The following is a 24833-nucleotide window of genomic DNA, read 5'->3' as shown; positions in this document are numbered from 1 at the left end:
TGATATAGGGTGTTGATGTCATTAGACCACACCCCTTCTCATTACAGAGATGCACATCACCTAATATGCTTAATTGGTAGTAGGCTTTCGAGCCTATACAGCTTGGAGTAAGACAACATACATAAAGAGGATGATGTGGTCAAAATACTCATTTGCCTAATAATTCTGCACTCCCTGTATATGAACCAAGTGGTCAGTAACATAAATGATTGTGAACCATAGCCACAATGGTTGTTAAAGAAATTAACAAAACATATAATAATATAAAGTCCATATAGTCCAAAATAATTTTTAGAAGATAAGTTGTAGGTCCATATAGCAAATGAAGACACCCGTGAAGATTCCAGAAATGTAGTAATAAAACACCAAACGTGAATCCTCCACCAATCGTGCAGCTGCTTACCAGAACTCTGGGTCCTGCCGGACCACTATCAACATATTTCTCAACCAAAGATTTAAGGCAGCAGTAAGTCCTCCACTTGTACTAGAACCAATCCGTACTCAACAATGGACATAGAAGATAAGACAGAGCTCCACATGGCATAAAATCCGGGTGATTTATTAAAATAATAGTAAAACTATGTACATACAACTCACAATTCAGTTGAAAAAAGACAGCAATTGGCCTGTAACGCCGGCCGGTCGTATCAGGAACCAAAGAGCCACTCGTTGGAGTAATGCAAGGGATGGCGTCCACACGTCACTCACTCCACCCGACGCGTTTCGTGACAAGATCACTTCGTCTCGGGGTACGAGTGGCGTGGGACGCCACCCCTTTATATAAAGACACAATAGTAATCAAACAATCAATTGATTTCACTAACCAAAACCTCGCTCCGGGATCCGCACGTGCACCGGAAGTGTATCAATCTCCATCCGGGTCACTAAGTTCACCGGAAGTCAATACTCATAGGTTGCTCAGTATCTCCGCCTAAAGGGGCGGACACTTGCGGTGTATATGATGTCCACCGCAGCGGGGCGTGGTAGGAACACCCAGAAGGCGGGACCATGAATGTCACTGCTCAGGGTTTATTTATTAAAGACAATGTAGTTCCACATACTGAATGGCAGAATAGAACTCCTACACGAGATCACAGTATGTGTTACTGGGCCGTATCCAAAACTTACCCAGCAAAAAAACATATAAAAATACATATAAAAATTTTAAAATAAAGATAAAAATTAGCTGTCAAACTAAATCGTGATGCCGTGGACCACGTCCTAAGTTGTTCGCGCATGCGCCCAACCAATCACCACCATGTGATTGCGTTCCACATAGAGCGGCTCACGTCTTAGGTCTTAGTACAGCAAGATACCCCCCTCCCTCTGGGCCAATGACAGAGAAAGCCAATGATATTAGGTGTACGGCTGCTGTGGATTGAGCCTGACAGCGCTGAATACAAAGACTCAGTGCGTCTGTGCAAGTCTTTGTATTCAGCGCTGTCAGGCTCAATCCACAGCAGCCGTACACCTAATATCATTGGCTTTCTCTGTCATTGGCCCAGAGGGAGGGGGGTATCTTGCTGTACTAAGACCTAAGACGTGAGCCGCTCTATGTGGAACGCAATCACATGGTGGTGATTGGTTGGGCGCATGCGCGAACAACTTAGGACGTGGTCCACGGCGTCACGATTTAGTTTGACAGCTAATTTTTATCTTTATTTTAAAAATTTTATATGTATTTTTATATGTTTTTTTGCTGGGTAAGTTTTGGATACGGCCCAGTAACACATACTGTGATCTCGTGTAGGAGTTCTATTCTGCCATTCAGTATGTGGAACTACATTGTCTTTAATAAATAAACCCTGAGCAGTGACATTCATGGTCCCGCCTTCTGGGTGTTCCTACCACGCCCCGCTGCGGTGGACATCATATACACCGCAAGTGTCCGCCCCTTTAGGCGGAGATACTGAGCAACCTATGAGTATTGACTTCCGGTGAACTTAGTGACCCGGATGGAGATTGATACACTTCCGGTGCACGTGCGGATCCCGGAGCGAGGCTTGGTTAGTGAAATCAATTGATTGTTTGATTACTATTGTGTCTTTATATAAAGGGGTGGCGTCCCACGCCACTCGTACCCCGAGACGAAGTGATCTTGTCACGAAACGCGTCGGGTGGAGTGAGTGACGTGTGGACGCCATCCCTTGCATTACTCCAACGAGTGGCTCTTTGGTTCCTGATACGACCGGCCGGCGTTACAGGCCAATTGCTGTCTTTTTTCAACTGAATTGTGAGTTGTATGTACATAGTTTTACTATTATTTTAATAAATCACCCGGATTTTATGCCATGTGGAGCTCTGTCTTATCTTCTATGTCCATCGTTGAGTACGGATTGGTTCTAGTACAAGTGGAGGACTTACTGCTGCCTTAAATCTTTGGTTGAGAAATATGTTGATAGTGGTCCGGCAGGACCCAGAGTTCTGGTAAGCAGCTGCACGATTGGTGGAGGATTCACGTTTGGTGTTTTATTACTACATTTCTGGAATCTTCACGGGTGTCTTCATTTGCTATATGGACCTACAACTTATCTTCTAAAAATTATTTTGGACTATATGGACTTTATATTATTATATGTTTTGTTAATTTCTTTAACAACCATTGTGGCTATGGTTCACAATCATTTATGTTACTGACCACTTGGTTCATATATATTATTGCTAGCAGAGAGGCCATCTGGCCCCCTGATTCCACTGAGTTTGTGTGCTAGACACGGACACAGTGGTTTTGCACATACACTTGGTTATTAGTTTAATCACTAGTGCACGTTTGGGTTTAGCGCAATTATTCTTTTTATCCGTTATTTCTTTGTTTATACACAATCTAATTGCTGCTTATTAATCCTAATTTTTTACCCTAGCGCAGTTGTTCCCAAATCTTTTTTCCTTTTTTAGTGCAGTGCATGCGCAGTTCGTTAGGCGTGGGGACGCGCTTCATTTAAATGATACACGCCCCCTACCCGCCAAATTTGAATTCCGCCGGGTGATTTACGTTACGCCGCCGCAACTTTACACGCAAGTGCTTCGTGAATAAAGCACTTGCCTGAAAAACTTGCAGCGGCGTAACGTAAATCAGATACGTTACGCCCACCCATTTTTACGCCGATCTACGAGAATCTGCCCCTGTGAACTTTCTTTTGGTGGTATTTGATCACCTCTGTGGTTTTTATTTTTGTTAAAAAAAAAAAAAAGACTGAATAAAAAAAAAAAAATACAAAACTGTTTTATATTTTGTTATAAAATTTTGCAAACGGGTAATTTTTATCCTTCATTGGGCTGCACGGATGGGCACCGATAAGGCGGCACTGGTGGGCACTGATAGGTGACACTGGTGGGTCCTGTTAGGCGGCACTGGTGGGCACTGAGAGGTGGCACTGATGGGTGGCACTGAAGGGCATTGATAGGTGGCACTGGTGGGCACTGAGAGGTGGCACTAATAGGTGGCACTGATAGCTGGCAGTGATGGGTACTGATAGGTGGCAGTGATGGGCACTGATGGGTGGCAATGATGGGCACTGAGGAGGGGGGAAAAAAAACGATTACCGAGATTTGTTTACATCACGTGATCAGCTGTCATTGGCTGACGGCTGATCACGTGGTAAGGGGCCAGGACCGGCCCCTTACTCGGATCTGTGATCACCTGAGTCTCAGTGACCTGCAAGGGGCAAGCGGGGCACATGTAAAGGGGAGGACGTCTATTGATGACTGTAGCCGTCATTTGGCTATAGAGCGGACGTCAAGCAGCTAAACCATTAATTGGTTACATCCATGGTATTCAAATGGCAGGTAATCTTTATAAAAAAACACCTTTTATAATTTGTGCCGGATCTGAACAAACCCCCCCCCCCCCCCCAAATCGTCACCCTACGATGCACCTTACGGATATTACCTGTCTTTCCGTGAGATCCAGGTTTACGGCTATTTCATATCGCCTCAACCTCGTCAGGTAGTTGTGGTGGGCAAACTCGGCCTCCAGTTCCCTGATCTGCTCTTTGGTAAATGCCGTCCGCTCTTTCCGAGGTTTACTGTTTACATCGGATTTGTAGCTTCCCTCCTGGGAATCTGTCAAAAAAATAAAAAATAAAATCATTTGTATGTGTGAATTTTCCTGCAAAAGATGTTTTCAAATCAAAGACAGATGGCGGATAAACTGGATGTTGGCAAGTTCTCTTAAGTTGGCGTTAGTATGGAAAAACTGTATATATATATATATATTTTTTTTTTTATTTTTTTTTTTTTATTAAAAACACATGACTGTTATCCAAAGTAAATAATAAAAACAAATGCAATATTAATCCTGGATTTTCAGAGCTCCTAAATAGAAGGTACCCCCATATATTGACTCAATAGAGAGGATTCCGCTGTGGTTTCCAATGTCTGTTCAGTTGGAATCATTAAGCCTTGTACACACGATCGGATTTTCCGACATTAATTGCATGATGGAGGGGTTTTGTCGGAAAATCCGACCGTCTGTATGCTCCATCGTCAACAAATGTTTTATAGCATGCTTTAAAACTGTCTGACACCAAATGTGTCTTGGTATATGGAAAGATATTACCGCGCTATCTAGTGTAATAAGAAAGCTGCCAGCACAGACAAATAGATATTTGTATAACTGCTTGCCGACCAGCCGCTGCAGTTATATGCCGGCAGGTCGGCTCCCCTGCGCGAGAGCCCGTAGCTATACGTCGGCTCTCACGCAGGCCACTAGGGGCGCATGCGCGCGCCCCCGCTCTCCCCAGACTCCCATGCGCTTGCCCAGCGGGCGCCATCGCCGCCGGGCACACGCGATCGCTCGTTACAGAGCGGGGATCGGGAGCTGTGTGTGTAAACACACAGCTCCCGGTCTTGTCAGGGAGAGAAATGCTGATCTTCTGTTCATACAATGTATGAACAAAAGATCAGTCATTTCCCCTAGTCAGTCCACCCCCTCTGCAGTTAGAACACACACAGGGACATACTTAACCCCTTCCCCGCCCCTTAGTGTTGGCATTTTTATAGTAATCCAATGCATTTTTATAGCACTGATTGCTATAAAAATGCCAATGGTCCCAAAAATGTGTCAAAAATGGCCGCTATAATGTCGCAGTACCGAAAAAAAATCGGTGATCGCCGCCATTACTAGTAAAAAAAAATATTAATAAAAATGCCATAAAAATACCCCCTATTTTGTGAACACTATAACTTTTGCGCAAACCGATCAATAAACGGGTATTGCGATGTTTTTTACGAAAAATATGTAGACGAATGCGTTTCGGCCTAAACTGAGGAAAAAAAATGTTTTTATATATATTTTTGGGGGATATTTATTACAGCAAAAAGTAAAAAATATTTTTTTTTTTCAAAATTGTCGCTCTATTTTTGTTTAATAGCGCAAAAACTAAAAACCGCAGAGGTGAACAAATACCACAAAAAAAAGCTCTATTTGTGGGGGAAAAAGGACGCCAATTTTGTTTGGGAGCCACGTAGCACGACCGCGCAATTGTCAGTTAAAGCGACGCAGTGCCGAATCGCAAAAAGTGCTCTGGTCTTTGACCAGCAACATGGTCCGGGGGTTAAGTGGATAAAGAGATAATGAATAATATGTGCAGCGCTAAAAAGTGAGTAAATGTATTCCAACAATATTAACCACTTGACAACCGGGCCTATTTTGTCACTTCTCTCCTTCATGTAAAAATCACAACTTTTTTGCTAGAAAATTAATCAGAACACCCAAACATTATATATTTTTTTTAGCAGACATCCTAGGGAATAAAATGGCGGTCATTGCAACTTTTTTTCTCACACGGTATTTGCGCAATCATTTTTCAAACACCTTTTTTTAGGAAAAAAAACGGTTTCATGAATTAACAAATAACAAAACAGTAAAGTTAGCCCAATTTTTTTGTATAATGTGAAAGATGATGTTACGCCGAGTAAATAGATACCTAACATGTCATGCTTTAAAATTGCGCACACTCATGGAATGGCGCCAAACTTCGGTACTTCAAAATCTCCATAGGCGACGCTTTAAATTTTTTTACAGGTTACTATTTTCGAGTTACAGAGGAGGTCTAGTGTTGCACACGCTCTAACGCACGCGACGATACCTCACATGTGGGGTTTGAACGGCGTTTACATATGTGGGCGGGACTTGCATGCGTGTTCGCTTCTGCGCGCGAGCTACCGGGGATAGGGGCATTTAAAAAAAAAAAAAACATTTTTTTTTATTTTACTTCATTTTTTAATTTTTACACTTTTAGTTTTTATTTTTATTTTTTTTGATCACTTTTATTCCTATTACAAGGAATGTAAAAATCCCGTGTAATAGGAATCAGTGTGACAGGTCCTCTTTATGGAGAGATGTGGGGTCAATAAGACCCCACATCTCTCCTCCAGGCTTACAAGCATGAAATCGGTGAAAAAACATTCACCGATCTCACACGATCGCGGCTTTGTTTACTTCCGGGTACCGGGCGTATAACGTCATAACGTCACGCCCGGGCCTCTGACGGTCATAGAGATGACTGGTGACCATCTGGTCAACAGTCACCTATATGCTTCCCCAGCCAGCGCCGGCCGATTCGCTCTCCGGGCCCCCGATGGCACGGGAGAGCCCGGAAAAGCACCGGATGGCGGCGGGAGGGGGGGGTCCCCTCCCGCTGCCTATAAGAACGATCAAGCAGTGGAACTGCCGTTTTGATCATTTTTATCGTGCACAGAATCGCCGGCTGAAGACGGTGATATCTGAATGATGCCTGTAGCTGCACCCGTCATTCAGATATCACCGCACAAACAGAAAAATAGAGCAGGTTCTAAATTTTTACGCACATTTTTCTCATTGAGCGACCGTTTTTTCACGACCAATTTAAAAAATTGCATTTTTCTTGTCATGAAAAACGGTCGTGTGTATGCGGCGTTAGGCATTCAGGAGGTGATCATGCCACCTTCTGAATGCCAAACGGCAATTTATGGTGTGGCTAATGCAGTGTGGCCCCATTGACTTGCATTGACACCTGTCAACTTGGTGGCACGCCATATTAAACTATCCCCTGCCGAGATACATAGCATTGTGGCCACTGCCTGTGAACAGCCTCCTCCAGCTGTATTTTAGGCCCCGTACACACAACCGAACATGTCTGCTGAAACTGGTCCGACGGACCAGTTTCAGCAGACATGTTCGGTCGTGTGTACGGCCGACCGGACAATTTTCCGGCGGATCGGACAGTTTCCAGCGGACAAATGTTTCTTAGCATGCTAAGAAACATGTTCGCTGGAAGCCTGTCCGTCGGACATGTTCGGTCGTCTGTACAGACTCACCGGACATGTCCGCTCGGCCCCAAGCCCTCGCATGCGTCGAAGTGATTGGACGCATGCGTGAAAGCATTTACCTTCCAGGGCCGCGCACGTCGCCGCGTCATCGTCGCGGCGACAGCGTGGCACGTCACCGCGATTCGTGTCCGGCCGGATTTCTGTATTATGGTGTGTACAACCGGCGGACCGTTTTCAGCGGATTGTCTGCTCGTGTGTACAAGGCCTAAAAGTGGAATTTCACTCTCCCAATCAACATTGATTGTTTCCAATCCTCATGCTACTAGCATTAGTAAATAGATAGGAAAGTATATCATATTTACTAGTTTGAAGCTTTTTTTTTTACCTTCTTACTTCCTGGCTTCTTGCCTGGGCAAATGATGTCATACATCCAGGGGCATATTTACCATGGAGTTTGCCTGGGGCGGCAGTTTTTAGGGGGGCGGCGCCTGTACCGGTGTCAGGGAAATGGCAGTGAAGAAAATGGCAGAAGTGTCAGCAACATGCTCTGTCGGCGCTTCCCCGCGCTCATGCACGGAAGAATGGCAGTTCGGCACATGGGGGAGCACGATGGAACGGGACGGCGCATGCGCGAAGGAACGGGATGGCGCAGGCATAGTGTGACAAACGCAATTTCCTGCTGGCCTTTCCTAATTGCTGGATTGTCGTCAGCTCTCCCCTGTTCCTGAACCTGCATCTTGCTCCCTTGTGATTCCTGTTGTGACCCGGCTTGCTCTCTGACCTGCTCTGATCTCTTCTCCTGGCACCGATCCCTGGCTTGTTCTACTGACCTTCGTTTGGCTTGTTCAGTGTATGACCCCGGCTTATCTCACAGACTTTGCTACTGCCTGATCACCTGTGTATGACCCCGGCTTGCCTTCCGGACTCTGCTTGCTCTATCTGCTTGATTACTTGTGCGTTAACTTGGCCTGTTTCATTGGCCCTTCTGCAACAGTTACCAGTCTGTGCTAATTATGGTGATTTTTGAGGGTTCGATGGGCTTGAAATACCTCCCAAGGGTCACAAAAGTTGCTTTTACCCATCTTGCACCTATTCTTACATTTTAACCGCTTGCCGACTGCCTCACATAGATATACATCGGCAGAATGGCATAGGCAGGCATGGCATAGGCAGGCAAAGCAACGTACAGGTACGTTGCTTTGAACCTGCTGCCAAGCAGGCCCGCGCAAGCCCGCCGCGGTCTCTGTGACCATGCCCGCGGGACCTGCGGACTCGATGTCCTCCGGTGTCCCGCGATCGGGTCACGGAGAGGCTGATCGGGGGGGGGGGGGGGAATTCCTATGTAAACAAGGCATTTTCCTGTTCTGCCTAGTGACAGGACACTGATCTACTGCTCTCTGTGATCGGGAGCAGTGATCAGTATCGTGTCACTGGTAGCCCAGCCCCCTCGCAGTTAGAATCACTCCCTAGGACACACTTAACCCTTTCTCCGCCCCCTACAGGTTAACCCCTTCACTGCCAGTGTCATTTACACAGTAATCAGTGCATTTTTATAGCACTGATCTCTGTATAAATTACAACAATGGTCCCAAAATAGCGTCAAACGTGTCCGATGTGTCCGCCGCAAAATCATCGCCGCGCTTACGCCGGCCCCATTTACGCTACGCCGGTGTAACTTAGGAGGCAAGTGCTTTGTGAATACAGCACTTGCCTCTCTGACTTACGGCGGCGTAGCGTAAATACGATACGCTACGCCGCAGTAAAAATGCGCGGATCTACGTGAATCCAGCCCTGTATTTCTCTGGCTTTATGATATAATTATTATTATTATTTTTTTTATTTTTTTAGGTACTTGTATAGCGCCGTCAATTTACGCAGCACTTTACATATACAATGTACATTCACATCAGTCCCTTCCCTCGAGGAGCTTACAATCTAAGGCCCCTAACTCACATTCATGCTAGGCAGAAGCCAATTAACCTACCAACATGTCTTTGGATAATGACTTGTACCATTATTTTGTACCTAATAAAAAGTTTGTAAAAAAAAAAGATGTAATTTCCTTTTGAAATTCTTAATAAAATTCTTAATAAAAAAAAGTTTTAAAAAAAGTGTGGAAACTCTTTAGAACCCTCGTATAATGCGCCTGAAATGGAAAACAGGAGATGAAAATTTGTTTATTTGGCACAGACAATTTTCCAAAAAAAAAATTAAAATTGGTGAAAACAGTGTTGACTCTAATCATCTCATGAAAAGTCAGGTGCCTGAGGGACCATTTTTAACAAGAGAAGTGACAACTATCATTTAATTGGTTGTTTTTGAACTTTCAGGTCTTGTTTGTAAAGAGCGCATGGAGCGTTTCTCAAGCAGTGAACTGTAGAGGTCAACAGCTGGTACACAGATTCATTGGCACCGATCATTTGGGTTGTAAATATAAGTTTTGAAGCTTTTATGTGATTTACTTATTTTTATTTATTTTTTTAAATACAGCTTTCTGTCCCATAGAATGGAATTTTATGGTGTCCACATGTGATAATTCATTATTAATTTCAATGGTGTAGCATGTAGAAAAAGTATATTAATATTTTTCATTTTTTTTCTACAATTTCTTGTTAGAAAAACTGATTGGATTAAATTTAGCACAGTTATGATCAGTTATAATATCAACAACGGCAATGCAATGTAAAATACGCATTGGGTAGCCATCAAAAAACAATTTTCCTGGTGTTATTGTTACCTAAGAACTTGGGGCCAGATCCTCAAAAGGGATACGCCGGCGTATCTACTGATACGCCGTCGTATCCCTGTTTCTATCTTTGGAACTGATCCACAGAATCAGTTTCCAAAAGATAGGCAGAAGATCCGACATGTGTAAGGGACTTACACTGCCGGATCTTAGGATGCAGTACCGCATCCGCCGCTGGGGGCATTTCGCGTCAAAATGCCGCTTTGGGTATGCAAATTAGCACTTACGGAGATCCACGAAGCTTTTACGCTTCGTTTTTTCTCCGTAAGTATTAAGTTGCATGTGTAAAATTAGGGCTGCTTTTACAAAGTGTAAACTGTTTACACCTTGTAAAAGTAGACCCTTCTTACCCGCGACGCTGTTATTTATTTTTTAATTTTTTTTCCGCCGTATATTTTTTTTTCCCGACGCAACTTTTTTAACCCGGCGCGATTCACGAAGCTCGGCGTAACGTAATTTCGCGCTATGCACGTCGGGAAAATGACGTCACGAGCATGCGCAGTACGTCCGGCGCGGGAGTGCGCCTAATTTAAGTGGGACTCGCCCCCATTTGAATAGGAACGCCTTGCGCCGGCGGAATTTAAGTTACACACCCGAAAATTTCTAGGTAAGTGCTTTGTGGATCGGGCACTTAGGTAGAAATTTTCCGGCAGTGTAACTTAAATGGGAAAAGATAAGTTACGGCGGCTGGCTGTGGATCTGGCCCTTGGATCAAGTATTGGATAATAATAATAATCCCCCCCCCCTCCAAAAAAAACATTGTGCCTAAAAAAATTGGCAACTCATTGATCAGTTGGAAATCATTTTTGCCTCCTAGAGGAAACTGAACCAAGCTATGAAGTTGTTTTTATACCTTCCTTATGATAATCTCTGGGTTTAGGGACTTTGCATAAGAATTCAAGGTCTACTTATCTGAAGCCCCAACTCTTCATTAAAACCCCAATCAAAGGCTGAAAAAAAAATAAACCATTAGAAGGAAAAATATCCGGACTTCTGAACAACTTCTGAAGGTGGTATTGTTATCACTGAGCCTCATCGCTGCCTCTTGGTAATAGCTGAGCTCCCAAAATCCCAGGAGAATGCACTCCCTATGTTTTTTTAATTTTATTTTTATTTCAATTTTTTTCCCCATTTAAACCTTTACGGGGCGTGGCCAGAATCGGCATGTGAGCAGACGTGTGTCTCACAGCTCCACTCTATCACCGGCTATTGATCCCCTCCCAGCAGTGATGCACAGCTGAAACACGGCTTTACAGCTGGCTACTGACCTGCTCACTCTCCCGGACCACCCACCGGCTCTCTGTACCCAGGGCAAAGGGAAGAAAAAGGAGGAAAGCATGACCTCCGAAATCCAAAATGGCACCGCCGCGGCCCTGGCACAGCGCACACCGAGGGGCAGTGAAAAGACCAATGAGAGTGCTATCAGAAGAGCACAGAAGCAGCTGGTTAAGGACCGCCAGCGGGACATGCTGTACTATGCCCAAAAACTAGGGGGGGACACCTGGAACTGGGTGCAGGGGGGACATTAGAGCAGAGAACAATGCAAGCTGACTGGCAGGGAGGACATGAAACTACTGCAGAGCAACCCCCCCCCCCCCACACTTGCAGACAATGGCAGTGAGGAACTAGAACAACCAACTCTGGCTGAAATACTTAGGGCTGTGCATGTTTGCACTGCCTCTGTGACAACCTTAAAGAGCAATTTGGTGGGCTAAGAGAAGATGTGTCCCTATTAAGGCAATATTTACAAAAGATTAGAGAGCACACAACTGCAGTGGGAAAGCAGAGTGAGCAACATTGAAGATAAACTCCCACCAGTTGTTTCGGGAGGCCCAATGCGGCTTATCAGCTCGCCAAGGACACAAATGATAGAGTTGACGATATGGAAAATCACCTGAGGCGTAACAACATCCGTATAGTTGGATTGCCTGGGAAAACAGAATGGAGAGATACCACCACCTTTGTAGCAATCAGGCTGACTGAGATATTTGGAAAGGAGGCCTTTTCCCCATTCTTTACAGTGGACCGGCGCACCGTACACTAGGCCGCCACAACCGGGAGCCCCCCCAGACCCATTTTGGCCCGGCTTCTGCACTATAGGGACAGGGAGGCAGTACTGAGAAGTGCACGTGAGAAGGCTAATGTTCAAGTAAATGGGGTGAGAGTGTCGTTCTACCCAGACTTCTCTGTGGAGGTGCAGAGACGCAGGGTCAAATTCTCGGATGTAAAACGGCGTCTGAGAGTTCTGCAGCTACCGTATGCTATGCTATACCCCGCCAAGCTAACAGTTACAGCCGACAGGCAGGCTCACTTCTTTGAATCGGCTCAGGATGCTGCCATGTGGCTGGATCGTAATGAACAGGCCCTACGTCACCGTGACAGAGATGAAGAAGGAGAAAGACCCACCTGATTCAAAAAATTATCTATTGTTCTTTAAAATTTAAATGCATTTATTTATTTATTTTTTCATTTATTGCTATATTTTCTTGCATAAAAAATGTGCCAGATTGAAATTTTTTTTTTTTTTTTTTCGATTAGTAAATATCTTCAATATGCTTTATATTTAAACACATTTTAGTATAATTTTCAGAGGGGAAAATTATAAATTATAGAAAAAACATATACTTTTTATTTACAGCAAAACAACAAAAACACTAACAATATAGAAAAAAAAAATTGTTTTATTAGTATTTATTTTTGTACCTGCGTTATATAGAACATGCACAAACTAGGGGGGCGTCGCCCCTGCGTCCCTTATGGACCTGCCGCTCCTGCCGCACCCTTAAAAAAAGTGATTGGCCAGCTTATTAAGGTAAACCTTGTCCGGAGAGTGTCCCAGGCACAGTCACACCGAACTCTCACCATGACCGACAAGCAGCAGACTGTTGGCCTGCTAAAGAACCTCTTTGATGGAGGGTCCAGTGGGATGTTCCTGGTGTTTGCCTGACATTCTCTGGACACTATCAAGGTGAGACCACTGGGGGGGGGGGGGCAATGTTGGGGGTCTTTTGGGGGAGGAAGTGGGTCCTGTGTAATGATGGGGGTAGTATGGGGGTCCTTTGTAATGATGGGGGGAGAATGGGGGTCCTGTGTAATGATGGGGGTAGTATAGGGGAGGGGGTCCTGTGTAATCATGGGGGTAGAATGGGGATCCTGTGTAATGAACAAGAAGGAGGGTCTTGTGTAATGATGGAGAAGGGGGGGCGTCTTGTGTAATGATGGGGGTAGTATGAAGGAGGGGGACCTGTGTAATGTTTGGGGTAGTATAGGAGAGGGGGTCCAGTGTAATTATGGAGAAGAAGAGGGACCTGTGTAATGTTTGGGGTAGTATAGGAGAGGGGGTCCAGTGTAATTATGGAGAAGAAGAGGGACCTGTGTAATGATGGGAGTAGTATAGGGAGGGGGTCCTGTGTAATGATGGGGGTAGAATGGGGGTCCTGTGTAATGAACAAGAAGGGGGGTCTTGTGTAATGATGGAGAATGAGGGTCTTGTGTAATGATGGAGAATGAGGGTCTTGTGTAATGATGGAGAAGGGGGGGTCTTGTGTAATGATGGGGGTAGTATGAAGGAGGGGACCTGTTTAATGTTTCGGGTAGTATAGGAGAGGGGGTCCGGTGTAATTATGGAGAAGAAGGGGGACCTGTGTAATGATCGGGGTAGTAAGGGGAGTGGTGCTGTGCAATGATGTAGGAGGGGGGTCCTGTGTAATGATGGAGAAGGGGGGTCCTGTGTAATGATAGAGAAGGTGGGTCTTGTGTAATGATGGGGGTAGTATGAAGAAGGGGGACCTGTGTAATGTTTGGGGTAGTATAGGAGAGGGGGTCCTGTGTAATTATGGAGAAGAAGGGGGACCTTTGTAATGATGGGATGATGGGGGTAGTAAGGGGAGGGGTACTGTGCAATGATGTAGCAGGGGGGTCCTGTGTAATGATGTAGAAGGTAGGTCTTGTGTAATGATGGGGGTAGTATGAAGAAGGCGGACCTGTGTAATGATTGGGGTAGTAAGGGGGGGGGGGGTGTCCTGTGCAATGAAGTAGGAGAGGAGTACTGTGTTTTTTTGGGGAATTTTGGGGTGAAGAGTGAATCAATATTAAAGGTGGCCCTGGTGATAGTATTACTGACCTAACAAAGGTTGGCACATCCACCTTGAAGTTGGTGTAATTTGGGCTGTCAGTTGGCAGACCTTGGTGTAATTTTGGTGAAAGAGTTTGGAGACCAATTATAACAACTATAATTGTTTGGACCAATTTTGAATCTACTCATTTCATGGGGGTTGTAATAATCAGGTCTTTAATGCTCTCCATAGCAGTCAAAGACAAACTTGTCTGGATGATGCACACAACCAGACCATTTGATGTCTAGGGGAACAATCAACCTAATGCCCCGTACACACGATCGGATTTTCCATCGGAGAAACCTTGGATGGTTTTTGCGACGGAATTCCGCTCAAGCTTGGCTTGCATACACACGGTCACACAAAAGTTCTCTGAACTTTCGACCGTCAAGAACGCAGTGAGGTACAACACTACGGCAAGCCGAGAAAATGAAGCTCAGTACTTCCGAGCATGCGTCAAATTGTTTCCGAGCATGCGCCGGAATTTTGCCCGTCGGAATTACAACAGACGATCTGAATTTTTTTCCGTCGGAAAATTTGAAAACCAGCTCTCAAATTTTTGTTGGCGGAAATTCCAACAGGAAAAGTCAGATGGAGCCTACAAACGGTCAGAATTTCTGACCAAAAGCTCACATCGGACTTTTCTTGTCGGAATTTCCGACAGTGTGTATGCGGCATAACATGTTGGAAAACCTTCATTGGTCAACACTTGTCCTACTTGAGTACCTGCAGCTTCTACCAACCCCTCTAACCTCCTCCGTCCCTTCCCTACCCAACCTGAAGACAGTGACTCCTGGTGGAACTCTCAGGTATTGGAAGGCGGTCTATTTGTACTATTATGGCTGTCTAGAGAGCCAATTAAATGTATTGCTTCTAAATATTTCACAATGTTGGCCGAAGTTATGCCAGATCTTTAACCCCTTCCATACACGGCATTTTCACCCCCTTCCTGCCCAGACCAATTTTTAGTTTTCAGCGCTGTTGCAATTTGCTAAAAATCTTTATGTTTTTTTCCCCCCACAAATAGAGCATTCGTTTGGTGGTATTTGATCATCTCTGCGGTTTTTATTTTTTACGCTATAAACAAAAGAGCGACAATTTAAAAAAAAACACAATAATTTTTACTTTTTTGATTTAATAAATAACACACAAATATTATGTATTCTTCTACATATTTTTGGTATAAAAAAAAAAATCGCAATAATCGTATAGTGATTGGTTTGCGCAAAACTTATAGCGTCTAAAAAATAGGTGATAGATTTATGGCATTTTTATTTTATTACTTTTTTTACTAGTATTGGCGGCGATTTGCGATTTTTTACTGTGACCGTGACATTGCGGCGAACACATCGGACACTTTTGACAAGTTTTTGGGACCATTCACATTTATACAGCGATTAAAGCTATAAATATGCATTGATTACTGTGTAAATGTGACTGGCAGGGTAGGGGGTTAACACTAGGGGGTGGGGAAGGGGTTAATATGTTCCCTAAGGTGTGTTCTAACTGTAAGGGGAGGGGACTCTCAAGGGGAGGAGACCAATGTGTGTTCCTCTGTACTGGGAACACACATCGGTCTCCTCATCGCTGACAGGAGGTGGATCTACACACACAGATCCACACTCCTGCCGTGATTACCGGCAATCGCGGGCACCCGGCGGCAATCGCGGGTCACGAGCGCTGCCGCGGGCGCGCGCGCCCTAGATCGCCGGGAACACAGGACGTCATATGACGTCCACCCGGATCGGCGAGGGGTTCCTGCCGCCGTAATTTCCCTATGGCGTGGTATGGAAGTGGTTAAAAGATTTGCTGGTGTTAAATTTTCATATAATGCAGGAAGAAAGAACAAAACAAGTCTAAGCTTTTAAAAAAAGACCACATGATGCATCTACAATTCCCCTATTTATTTTGGTGCGCGGTATAAATTTTGCTATTCTTTTTAGTAAGTCGCTGTAAATCTCTTGTTTTTGAAACTTGGTTCTGGAAATATCCTGACTTCATAGCCCTCCGGGGACTGTGGGATGGGAGATACCATCCCACCCTGACCTTACGGTCTTTGTTCATATCCTATGAGGCTGGGCCCTCATGCTTTCTCACCGGTGGAAAAAAGGGTTGGAGACCCAAACCAAAAAAAAAAAATATTGGCAGGTTTTTTCGAACAAGCTTCCATCTGTTGTACAGATGTTGCTCCTTGCTCAACAGTCGCGTCCTGCTTTATAAGGACCGCTTATTCCTGAATGCCCTATGATAGATGTGGAAGTCAAAATCGTTCGGCCCCTGGGAATTGGAGGAGATGACCCGCTGTCCTCCCTTCATCTATACATCTGGTGAACAATATGCTAATACAAGAGGTATATTAAATTCTGTGATCCACTGAACTCCAAGGTGACGGAACACACAACTGACAGGATTTTGTTACTTAATGGTGATTTTTTTTATATATATATTTACAGTATATAGAAATACAAGGTCAGTTCCAGTGAACACAGATTTAAGGTAATGAACACAAGATTAGGATATTAGACAATGGGCTTGAGGAAGAGTCAAGTAATTTGACCTGAAACTGTTGCCAGTTTGTCTGTTTTTTAACGTTTTGAAATATTGAAAGATTGTTATCCCTGAGAGCCGGTTCACACTGGGGCGACTCGTCAGGCGACTCAGCCCCCTGACAAGTCGCGTCCCATTCTAGTCAATAGAACCGTTCTAATAGGAGCGACGCAAATCGCTCCGACTTAGAAAAAGGTTCTTGTACGACTTTGGGGGCGACTTGCATTGACTTCTATACAGAAGTAATTTTGCAAGTCGCCTCTGAAGTCGTATTCAGGACGCCTTGCCGAGTCGCCCCCGAAGTCGTGCCGCCCCAGTGTGAACCGGCTCTGATGGATTAATAACGAAGACGAGCTCTGCAGCTACTTTGCATTACTTTGTATGTGGGAGCTGTGGATGGGTTCCAGCTGGTGGGTGTGTGCGGTAAATCTTTCACTGAGCTTATATATATATATATATATATATATATATATATATATATATATATATATATATTTTATATATATATATATATATATTTTATATATATATATATACCGTATTTATCAGCGTATAACGCGCACTTTTTCCCCCTGAAAATATGGGGAAAATCACGGGGGCGCGTTATACGCCGATACTGTACCTCGGCTCGGAGGGGAAGGAGGGGGACGAGTGCCGCAGAGCGCCGCGGGAAATTATCGCGCCGTCTCTCCTGTTTACTCAGCACACATCACACACACATTCCCGCTTCTGCCACCGGCATTGGACCAGGAGGCGGAGGCGGGACTGTGTGTGTGACTGCCGCCGAATGAACAGGAAATGACGGCTCGGCTCGGATGATGGCTCGGTGATTCCCACGAGAGAAGGTGAGGCTGCATTTGGGCACAGGCTGCATTTGGGCACAGGCTGTATTTGGGCACAGGCTGCATTTGGGCACAGGCTGTATTTGGGCACAGGCTGCATTTGGGCACAGGCTGTATTTGGGCACAGGCTAGGCTGCATTGAGGCTGCAGATGGACACTGACCACAAAATAAAAATAAAAAAATTTCCTGAAACTTCCCTCTGAAATTGGGGTGCGCGTTATACGCCGGTGAGCGTTATACGCCGATAAATACGGTATATATATATATATATATATATATATATATATAATTATTATTATTATTATTAATATTATTATTCCATATGTTTTATATATACCGTATGTACTAGAGTATAAGTCGACCTGAATATAAGCCAAGGCACCTAATTTTACCTAAAAATAATGGCAAAACGTATTGACTCGAGTATAAGCCTAGGGTATCCATCTGCCTCACTGTGCCTCACTTTGCCTCACTGTGTCCATGTGCATGCCTCACTGTGTCCATACCTCACTGTGCCTCACTGTGTCCATGCCTCACTGTGTCCATGCCTCACTGTGCCCATGCCTTACAGTGCCCATGCCTCACTGTGCCTCACTGTGCCCATGACTAGACTGATGTTTTACATGGGAGTCTATGGAAGGGATGCCCGGCTTTGAAAAATCGGTGCTCCCCAGCCGTAGGTCCCCCAGACAACAAACTTTGCACACTTGTAGCGGAGAAATGGGGCTACATGTGTGCCAAGTCCAGGGGACCTACAACCATCCAGTACCGGGTCCCCAAAGTCACCCAAGAAATGACCGTTTAACATGGGAGTCTATGAAAAGGGTGTCAGGCTTTGAAAAATCATTGCTCCCCGGCCGTAGGTCCCCCGGACAACAAACTTTGCACACTTGTAGAGGAAGAGGGGGGCTACATGTGTGCCAGGGCCGGTACCGGGTCCCAAAAGTCCGGGATATTAGGCGCAAAAAGGTGACTCGAGTATAGGCCGAAGGGGGCGTTTTCAGCACAAAAAAAATTGCTGAAAAACTCGGCTTATAATCAAGTATATATATATATATATATATATATATATATATATATATATATATATTAGAGCTGCATGATTCTGGCTAAAATGAGAATCACGATTTTATTTTCTTAGAATAAAGATCACGATTCTCTCACAGTTCTCACGGTGTAACATCTTCTTTCACATTATAAAAAATAAAATAAAAATTGGGCTACCTTTACTGTTTGTGTTTTTTACTTCATTAACCACTTCCATACCGGGCTTTTTCACCCCCTTCCTGCCCAGGCCAATTTTCAGCTTTCAGCGCTGTCACATTTTGAATGAGAATTGTGCAGTCGTGAAATGTTGTACCCAAATAAAATTGTGATCATTTTTGTTCCCCACAAATAGAGCTTTCTTTTGGTGGTATTTGATCACCTCTGCGGTTTTTATTTTTTGTGCTATAAACAAAAAAAGACTGACAATTTTGAAAAAAAAAAAAGAATATTTATTACCTTTTGCTGTAATAAATATCCCAATTTTTAAACCTCAGTTTTGACCGATACGTATTCTTCTACATATTTTTGGCAATAAGCCTATATTGATTGGTTTGCGCAAAAGTTATAGCGTCTACAAAATAGGGGATAGAATTATAGCATTTTTTTTTTTTACTAGTAATGGCGCTATTTTGGGACCATTTACATTTATACAGCCATCAGTGCTATAAAAATGCATTAATTACTGTATAAATGTGACTGGCAGGGAAGGGGTTAACACTAGGGCGCGATCAAGGGGTCAATTGTGTGTCCTAGGGAGTGATTCTAACTGTAGGGGGATGGGACACACAAGGGGAGGAGACCGATTGGTTTTCCGAATCCTCTCTAATGGGAACACACGGGTCGGTCTCTTCTCACCTGACAGGATGTGTGTTTACTAGACATGTGCATTCGTTTTCGTCCGAATTTTTGCTATTTTTGTTATTGTTTTAACGAACGAAAATGAAAGTGCAGAATACGAAAACTGAAAGATCCGACATAAACAAATGCTTTATTTTCGTTTTCGTCGGTCGAATGTGCCTAACCTTAACTCTATAAGTCCAAGATTATTCTACATAAAGAGGAAAGATTCAAAATTATAGAGAGAAAAGATTCGACATTATAGAGGAAAGATTCGACATTATAGAGAGAAAAGATTCGACATTATAGAGAGAAAAGATTCGACATTATAGAGAGAAAAGATTCGACATTATAGAGAGAAAAGATTCGACATTATAGAGAGAAAAGATTTGACATTATAGAGAGAAAAGATTTGACATTATAGAGAGAAAAGATTTGACATTATAGAGAGAAAAGATTTGACATTATAGAGAGAAAAGATTTGACATTATAGAGAGAAAAGATTCGACATTATAGAGAAAAAAGATTCGAAATTATAGAGAGAAAAGATTCGACATTATAAAGAGAAAAGATTCGACATTATAGAGAGAAAAGATTTGACATTATAGAGAGAAAAGATTCGACATTATAGAGAGAAAAGATTCGACATTATAGAGAGGAAAGATTCGAAATTATAGAGAGAAAAGATTCGACATTATAGAGAGAAAAGATTTGACATTATAGAGAGGAAAGATTCAACATTATAGAGAGAAAAGATTCGACATTATAGAGAGAAAAGATTCGACATTATAGAGAGAAAAGATTCGACATTATAGAGAGAAAAGATTCGACATTATAGAGAGAAAAGATTCGACATTATAGAGAGAAAAGATTCGAAATTATAGAGAGAAAAGATTCGACATTATAAAGAGAAAAGATTCGACATTATAGAGAGAAAAGATTCGACATTATAGAGAGAAAAGATCGACATTTGAGAATACGATATTTGTGAGGAAAAAAAAAAGGACGTCAATTTTGTTTGGGCGCCACGTCGCATGACCGCGCAGTTGTCAGTTAAAGCGCCGCAGTGCCGAATCGCAAAGAATGGCCCGGTCAGTGGCGGTTCGTCCAAAGAGGGCACTGGAGCGCCGCCCCCTCTGGCTCCCGCACACACCACTGACTAATAACATTGATTCTTGCATTGCATGAATCGATGTTATTGTCGCCGCTGGTCTATTCAGATGGCCGGACATGAAGGCCGACCACCTGAATAACGGCAGCTGGTTGGCTGTACGGAAGTGCCTATCAGAGCCATCAATGGGCACAATAACATCGATGGGCACAGTGACGACAATAGGCACAATGGGCACAGTGGGGACAATCGGCACAGCGGCATGAATGGGCACAGTGGCGACAATTAAAGGCCACAGTCACAGTGACATCAAAGGGCACAGTGGTGACAATTAAAGGGCACAGTGGTGACAATTGGCACAGTGGCGACAATTGATGACACAGTGGCTGTGCTTGATGGCATGGCACAGTGGCTGCGTTTGATGGCATGGCACAGTGGTGACAATTGATGGCACAGTGGCTGCGTTTGATGGCATGGCACAGTGGCTGCGTTTGATGGCATGGCACAGTGACTGCGTTTGATAGCATAGCACAGTGGTGCGAATTGATGATGGCATGGCACAGTGGCTGCGTTTAATGGCATGGCATAGTGACTGCATTTGATGGCATGGCACAGTGGTGCGAATTGATGGCACAGTGGCTGCGTTTGATGGCATGGAACAGTGGTGACAATTGATGGCACAGTGGCTGCGTTTGATGGCATGGAACAGTGGTGACAATTGATGGCACAGTGACTGCATTTGATGGCATGGCACAGTGGTGCAAATTGATGGCACAGTGACTGCATTTGATGGCATGGCAAAGTGGCTGTGTTTGATGGGCATGGCACAGTGGCTGCGTTTGATGGCATGGCACAGTGGCTGCGTTTGATGGCATGGCACAGTGACTGCGTTTGATAGCATGGCACAGTGACTGCGTTTGATGGCATAGCACAGTGGTGCGAATTGATGATGGCATGGCACAGTGGCTGTGTTTGATGGCATGGCACAGTGGTGACAATTGATGGCACAGTGGCTGTGTTTGATGGCATGGCACAGTGGTGACAATTGATGGCACAGTGGCTGCATTTGATGGCATGGCACAGTGGTGACAATTGATGGCACAGTGGCTGTGTTTGATGGCATGGCACAGTGACTGCGTTCGATAGCATAGCACAGTGGTGCGAATTGATGATGGCATGGAACAGTGGCTGCGTTTGATGGCATGGCACAGTGACTGCGTTCGATAGCATAGCACAGTGGTGCGAATTGATGATGGCATGGCACAGTGGCTGCGTTTGATGGCATGGCACAGTGGTGACAATTGATGGCACAGTGGCTGTGTTTGATGGCATGGCACAGTGGTGACAATTGATGGCACAGTGGCTGTGTTTGATGGCATGGCACAGTGACTGCGTTCGATAGCATAGCACAGTGGTGCGAATTGATGATGGCTAGTGTTGCTCACGAATATTCGCATTGCGAATATTCGACTCGAATATAGCATATTCGAGAAATCGCGCTATATTTCGAATTTCGCGGTGAATATTCGCAATTCCGAATATTCGCATTTTTTCAATTTGATTTTTAAAACAGATCACATCCTATCGACGTCTAAAAGCATTGCTGGTATGATTAGAGACCCTGGGCCGAGTAGCTAAGCTGAGGCGATCCTTTTATGTTGCCAAATTGAAAAAAAAAAATTGCGATTTTTCGCTATTGCGAATGCGAAAATTATTGCGAATTTTCGATAACTGTGGTAGGAGAACTCTGATTGTCTCTGATGCAAAAGGGGGGGGCTTTGTGTATGTTTCTGTTATGAATATTTGTATGTTTGATATTATTTTTTTTTGTAAGAAGGAAAAAATTGCGCATACCTTAAAAAAAGGGGAGAATACAGCAGCAACTCAAAAATGTTATACAACATAAATTAATACAAGACAGAAAATGGAGTCGCTCTACAAGAATAAAAAATAGTGACAAGACATGTGGGCAAATTATAAAATAAGCAAGCGCAAATAACTTGTGAAATACACAGTGAAACAAATATATAAAGAAATATAGTCCCAATAATAGAAAAATAATCTTTCATAAAAATGTCTTTGATATGTGAAGTGAAAAAAAGTCCAAAGCATGCAGCATGAACGTGTTCAATCTTTAAGGTGTTTGATTGACAAACGGCTGTGACAGATGGATAGAGTAAAGAATCACCACCAATGCAAAACACTTTTTATTTTCTATTGTAAAATATCAAGAATATTCTGAGCCAATCAGAGTGCTCCTTCCGCATTTGCCGAATATTCGCAATTATTTTGTATTGTAAAATATCACGAATATTCTGAGCCAATCAGAGTGCTCCTACAGCATTTCTCGAAATTGCGCAATAAATATTGCATTCGCATGTTGCGATATTTCGATAAAATATCACGAATATTCTGAGCCAATCAGAGCGCTCCTCCAGCATTTCTCGAAATTGCGCAATAAATATCGCATTCGCATGTTGCGATATTTCGATAAAATATCACGAATATTCTGAGCCAATCAGAGCGCTCCTACCGCAGTTATCAAAAAATCGCAATTATTTTCGCATTCGCAATAGCGAAAAATCGCAATCATTTAATTTCGATAAAATATCACGAATATTCGAATTTAGCGAATATATCTCGAATATTCGAATATATATTCGAGATATATCGCGAAATCGAATATGGCATATTCTGCTCAACACTAATGATGGCATGGCACAGTGGCTGCGTTTGATGGCATGACACAGTGGTGAAAATTGATGGCACAGTGGCTGCATTTGATGGGCACAGTGAGGCTGCAATTTTTTTTTTAGTTTGCGCACCAGCCTCCACTGGGCCCGGTGATTGGGCAGCCAAATCTTCCGGGGGAGAAGTGGTTAAAAGAGTATGTTTTTTCTTTTTCCCCCATTGTACTTACCTAGGTGCGTCGTTCCCCCGGGGGCCTCTGCACTGAGAACGGAGCGATCAAACATCGGTTCTCACAGATCTCTGAGTGGAGAGCTGCTGCCTGTCAGTCAGCATCTCTCCTCTCCGCTCCTCCACACTTCACTGGAGCGCTGAGCTGTGGAGGGGCGGAGATCACTGAGAGGCTGAGACAGGTGTCAATCCCGGCACCTGGCGGATTCAGACTTTATTGTCGGGATGACGCTGCGCCTGGACTGATCTCGGTGACGTCAGCGGAGAGCGGACTTCTGCTGAAAACGGGTCACCGGGGCGCAAAACGAAGTGCAATCCAGTGACCCTGGAGGAGGAGTCCGGCCCAACGGGCTCAGGCTGGACTTCTCCTGTAACCAAGTAATCATCCTCCATTCATCTCTGATCGGTGCTCTGTGTGGAACAAATAAACACACCACTGTCCGTTCTCACCGACTCCAAAGGTTACAATGTATCTCTCTATCTCTCTATTATCTACAATCCAAAGTTCTCTCAGGAGATATCACAGGAGAGATGTATTCCATATCAGTTATGTGCCTGGTCATTACATACACTATATCACCAAAAGTATTGGGACGCCTGCCTTTACACGCACATCAACTTTAATGGCATCCCAGTCTTATAGGTAGATTCAGTAAGAGTTAGGCCGGCTTATCAGTAGATAAGCCGACCTAACTCAGAATCTACGCCGACCTATGTTTAAGTGTATGCTCAAACAGAGATACGCTTAAACTTATCTAAGATACGATGGCTTGCGCCGTCCTATCTTAGATTGCAATATTTTGGATGGCCGCTAGGTGGCGCTTCCATTGTGGTCGGCGTAGAATATGTAAATTAGTAGATACGCCGATTCACGAACGTACGCCCGGCCGACGCAGTACTTTTACGCCGTTTACGTAAGAGATAGGCCGCGTAAAGTTAGAGCTAGGCTCTATTGGAATAGTAATGTCAAGTATGGGCGCCGTTCCCGCGTCGAAATTCGATTTTTTTTTACGTCGTTTCCGTAAGTCGTCTGCGAATCGGGATTTACGTTGTTTACGTCCACGTCAAAATCAATAGGCCCGTGCGGCGTACTTAGCCGCAATGCACACTGGGAAATGTAGGCGCCCGGCGCATGCGCAGTAAAAAAAAAAAAAAACGTGCGGTCAAGCGCCATTAGCATTAAAAACACGCCTCCCTCAAACACATTTGAATTAGGCGCCCTTACGCCCGCCGATTCAGGCTACGCCGCCGTAACTTAGCAGGCAAGTATATTGAGAATAAGGGGCCAGATTCACGTAGAATCGCGGCGGGGTAACGTATCGTAGATACGTTACACCGCCGCAAGTTTTCATCGCAAGTGCCTGATTCACAAAGCACTTGCGATGAAAACCTACGCTGGCAGCCTCCGGCGCAAGGC

At 44.2% G+C, this 24833-nt stretch overlaps 1 protein-coding gene across 1 annotated transcript in view; it reads right to left on the bottom strand.

Annotated features, from left to right (window-relative positions):
* The window catches only part of MEOX2 (mesenchyme homeobox 2), a 161003-nt gene that overhangs the window by 39530 nt on the left and 96640 nt on the right, over nucleotides 1–24833 (bottom strand). Inside the window, exon 2 of the mRNA XM_040352253.1 lies at nucleotides 3890–4062. Coding sequence (XP_040208187.1) covers nucleotides 3890–4062 — 173 coding nt within the window. The remainder of the gene's footprint in view (nucleotides 1–3889; nucleotides 4063–24833) is intronic.

The sequence above is a fragment of the Rana temporaria genome, chromosome 5, assembly GCF_905171775.1.
Source record: "Rana temporaria chromosome 5, aRanTem1.1, whole genome shotgun sequence".
In the NCBI taxonomy this organism is placed as follows: domain Eukaryota; kingdom Metazoa; phylum Chordata; class Amphibia; order Anura; family Ranidae; genus Rana; species Rana temporaria.
The sequence above is the reverse complement of the archived record's forward strand: the minus strand, read 5'-3'. Positions and strand labels throughout refer to the sequence as shown.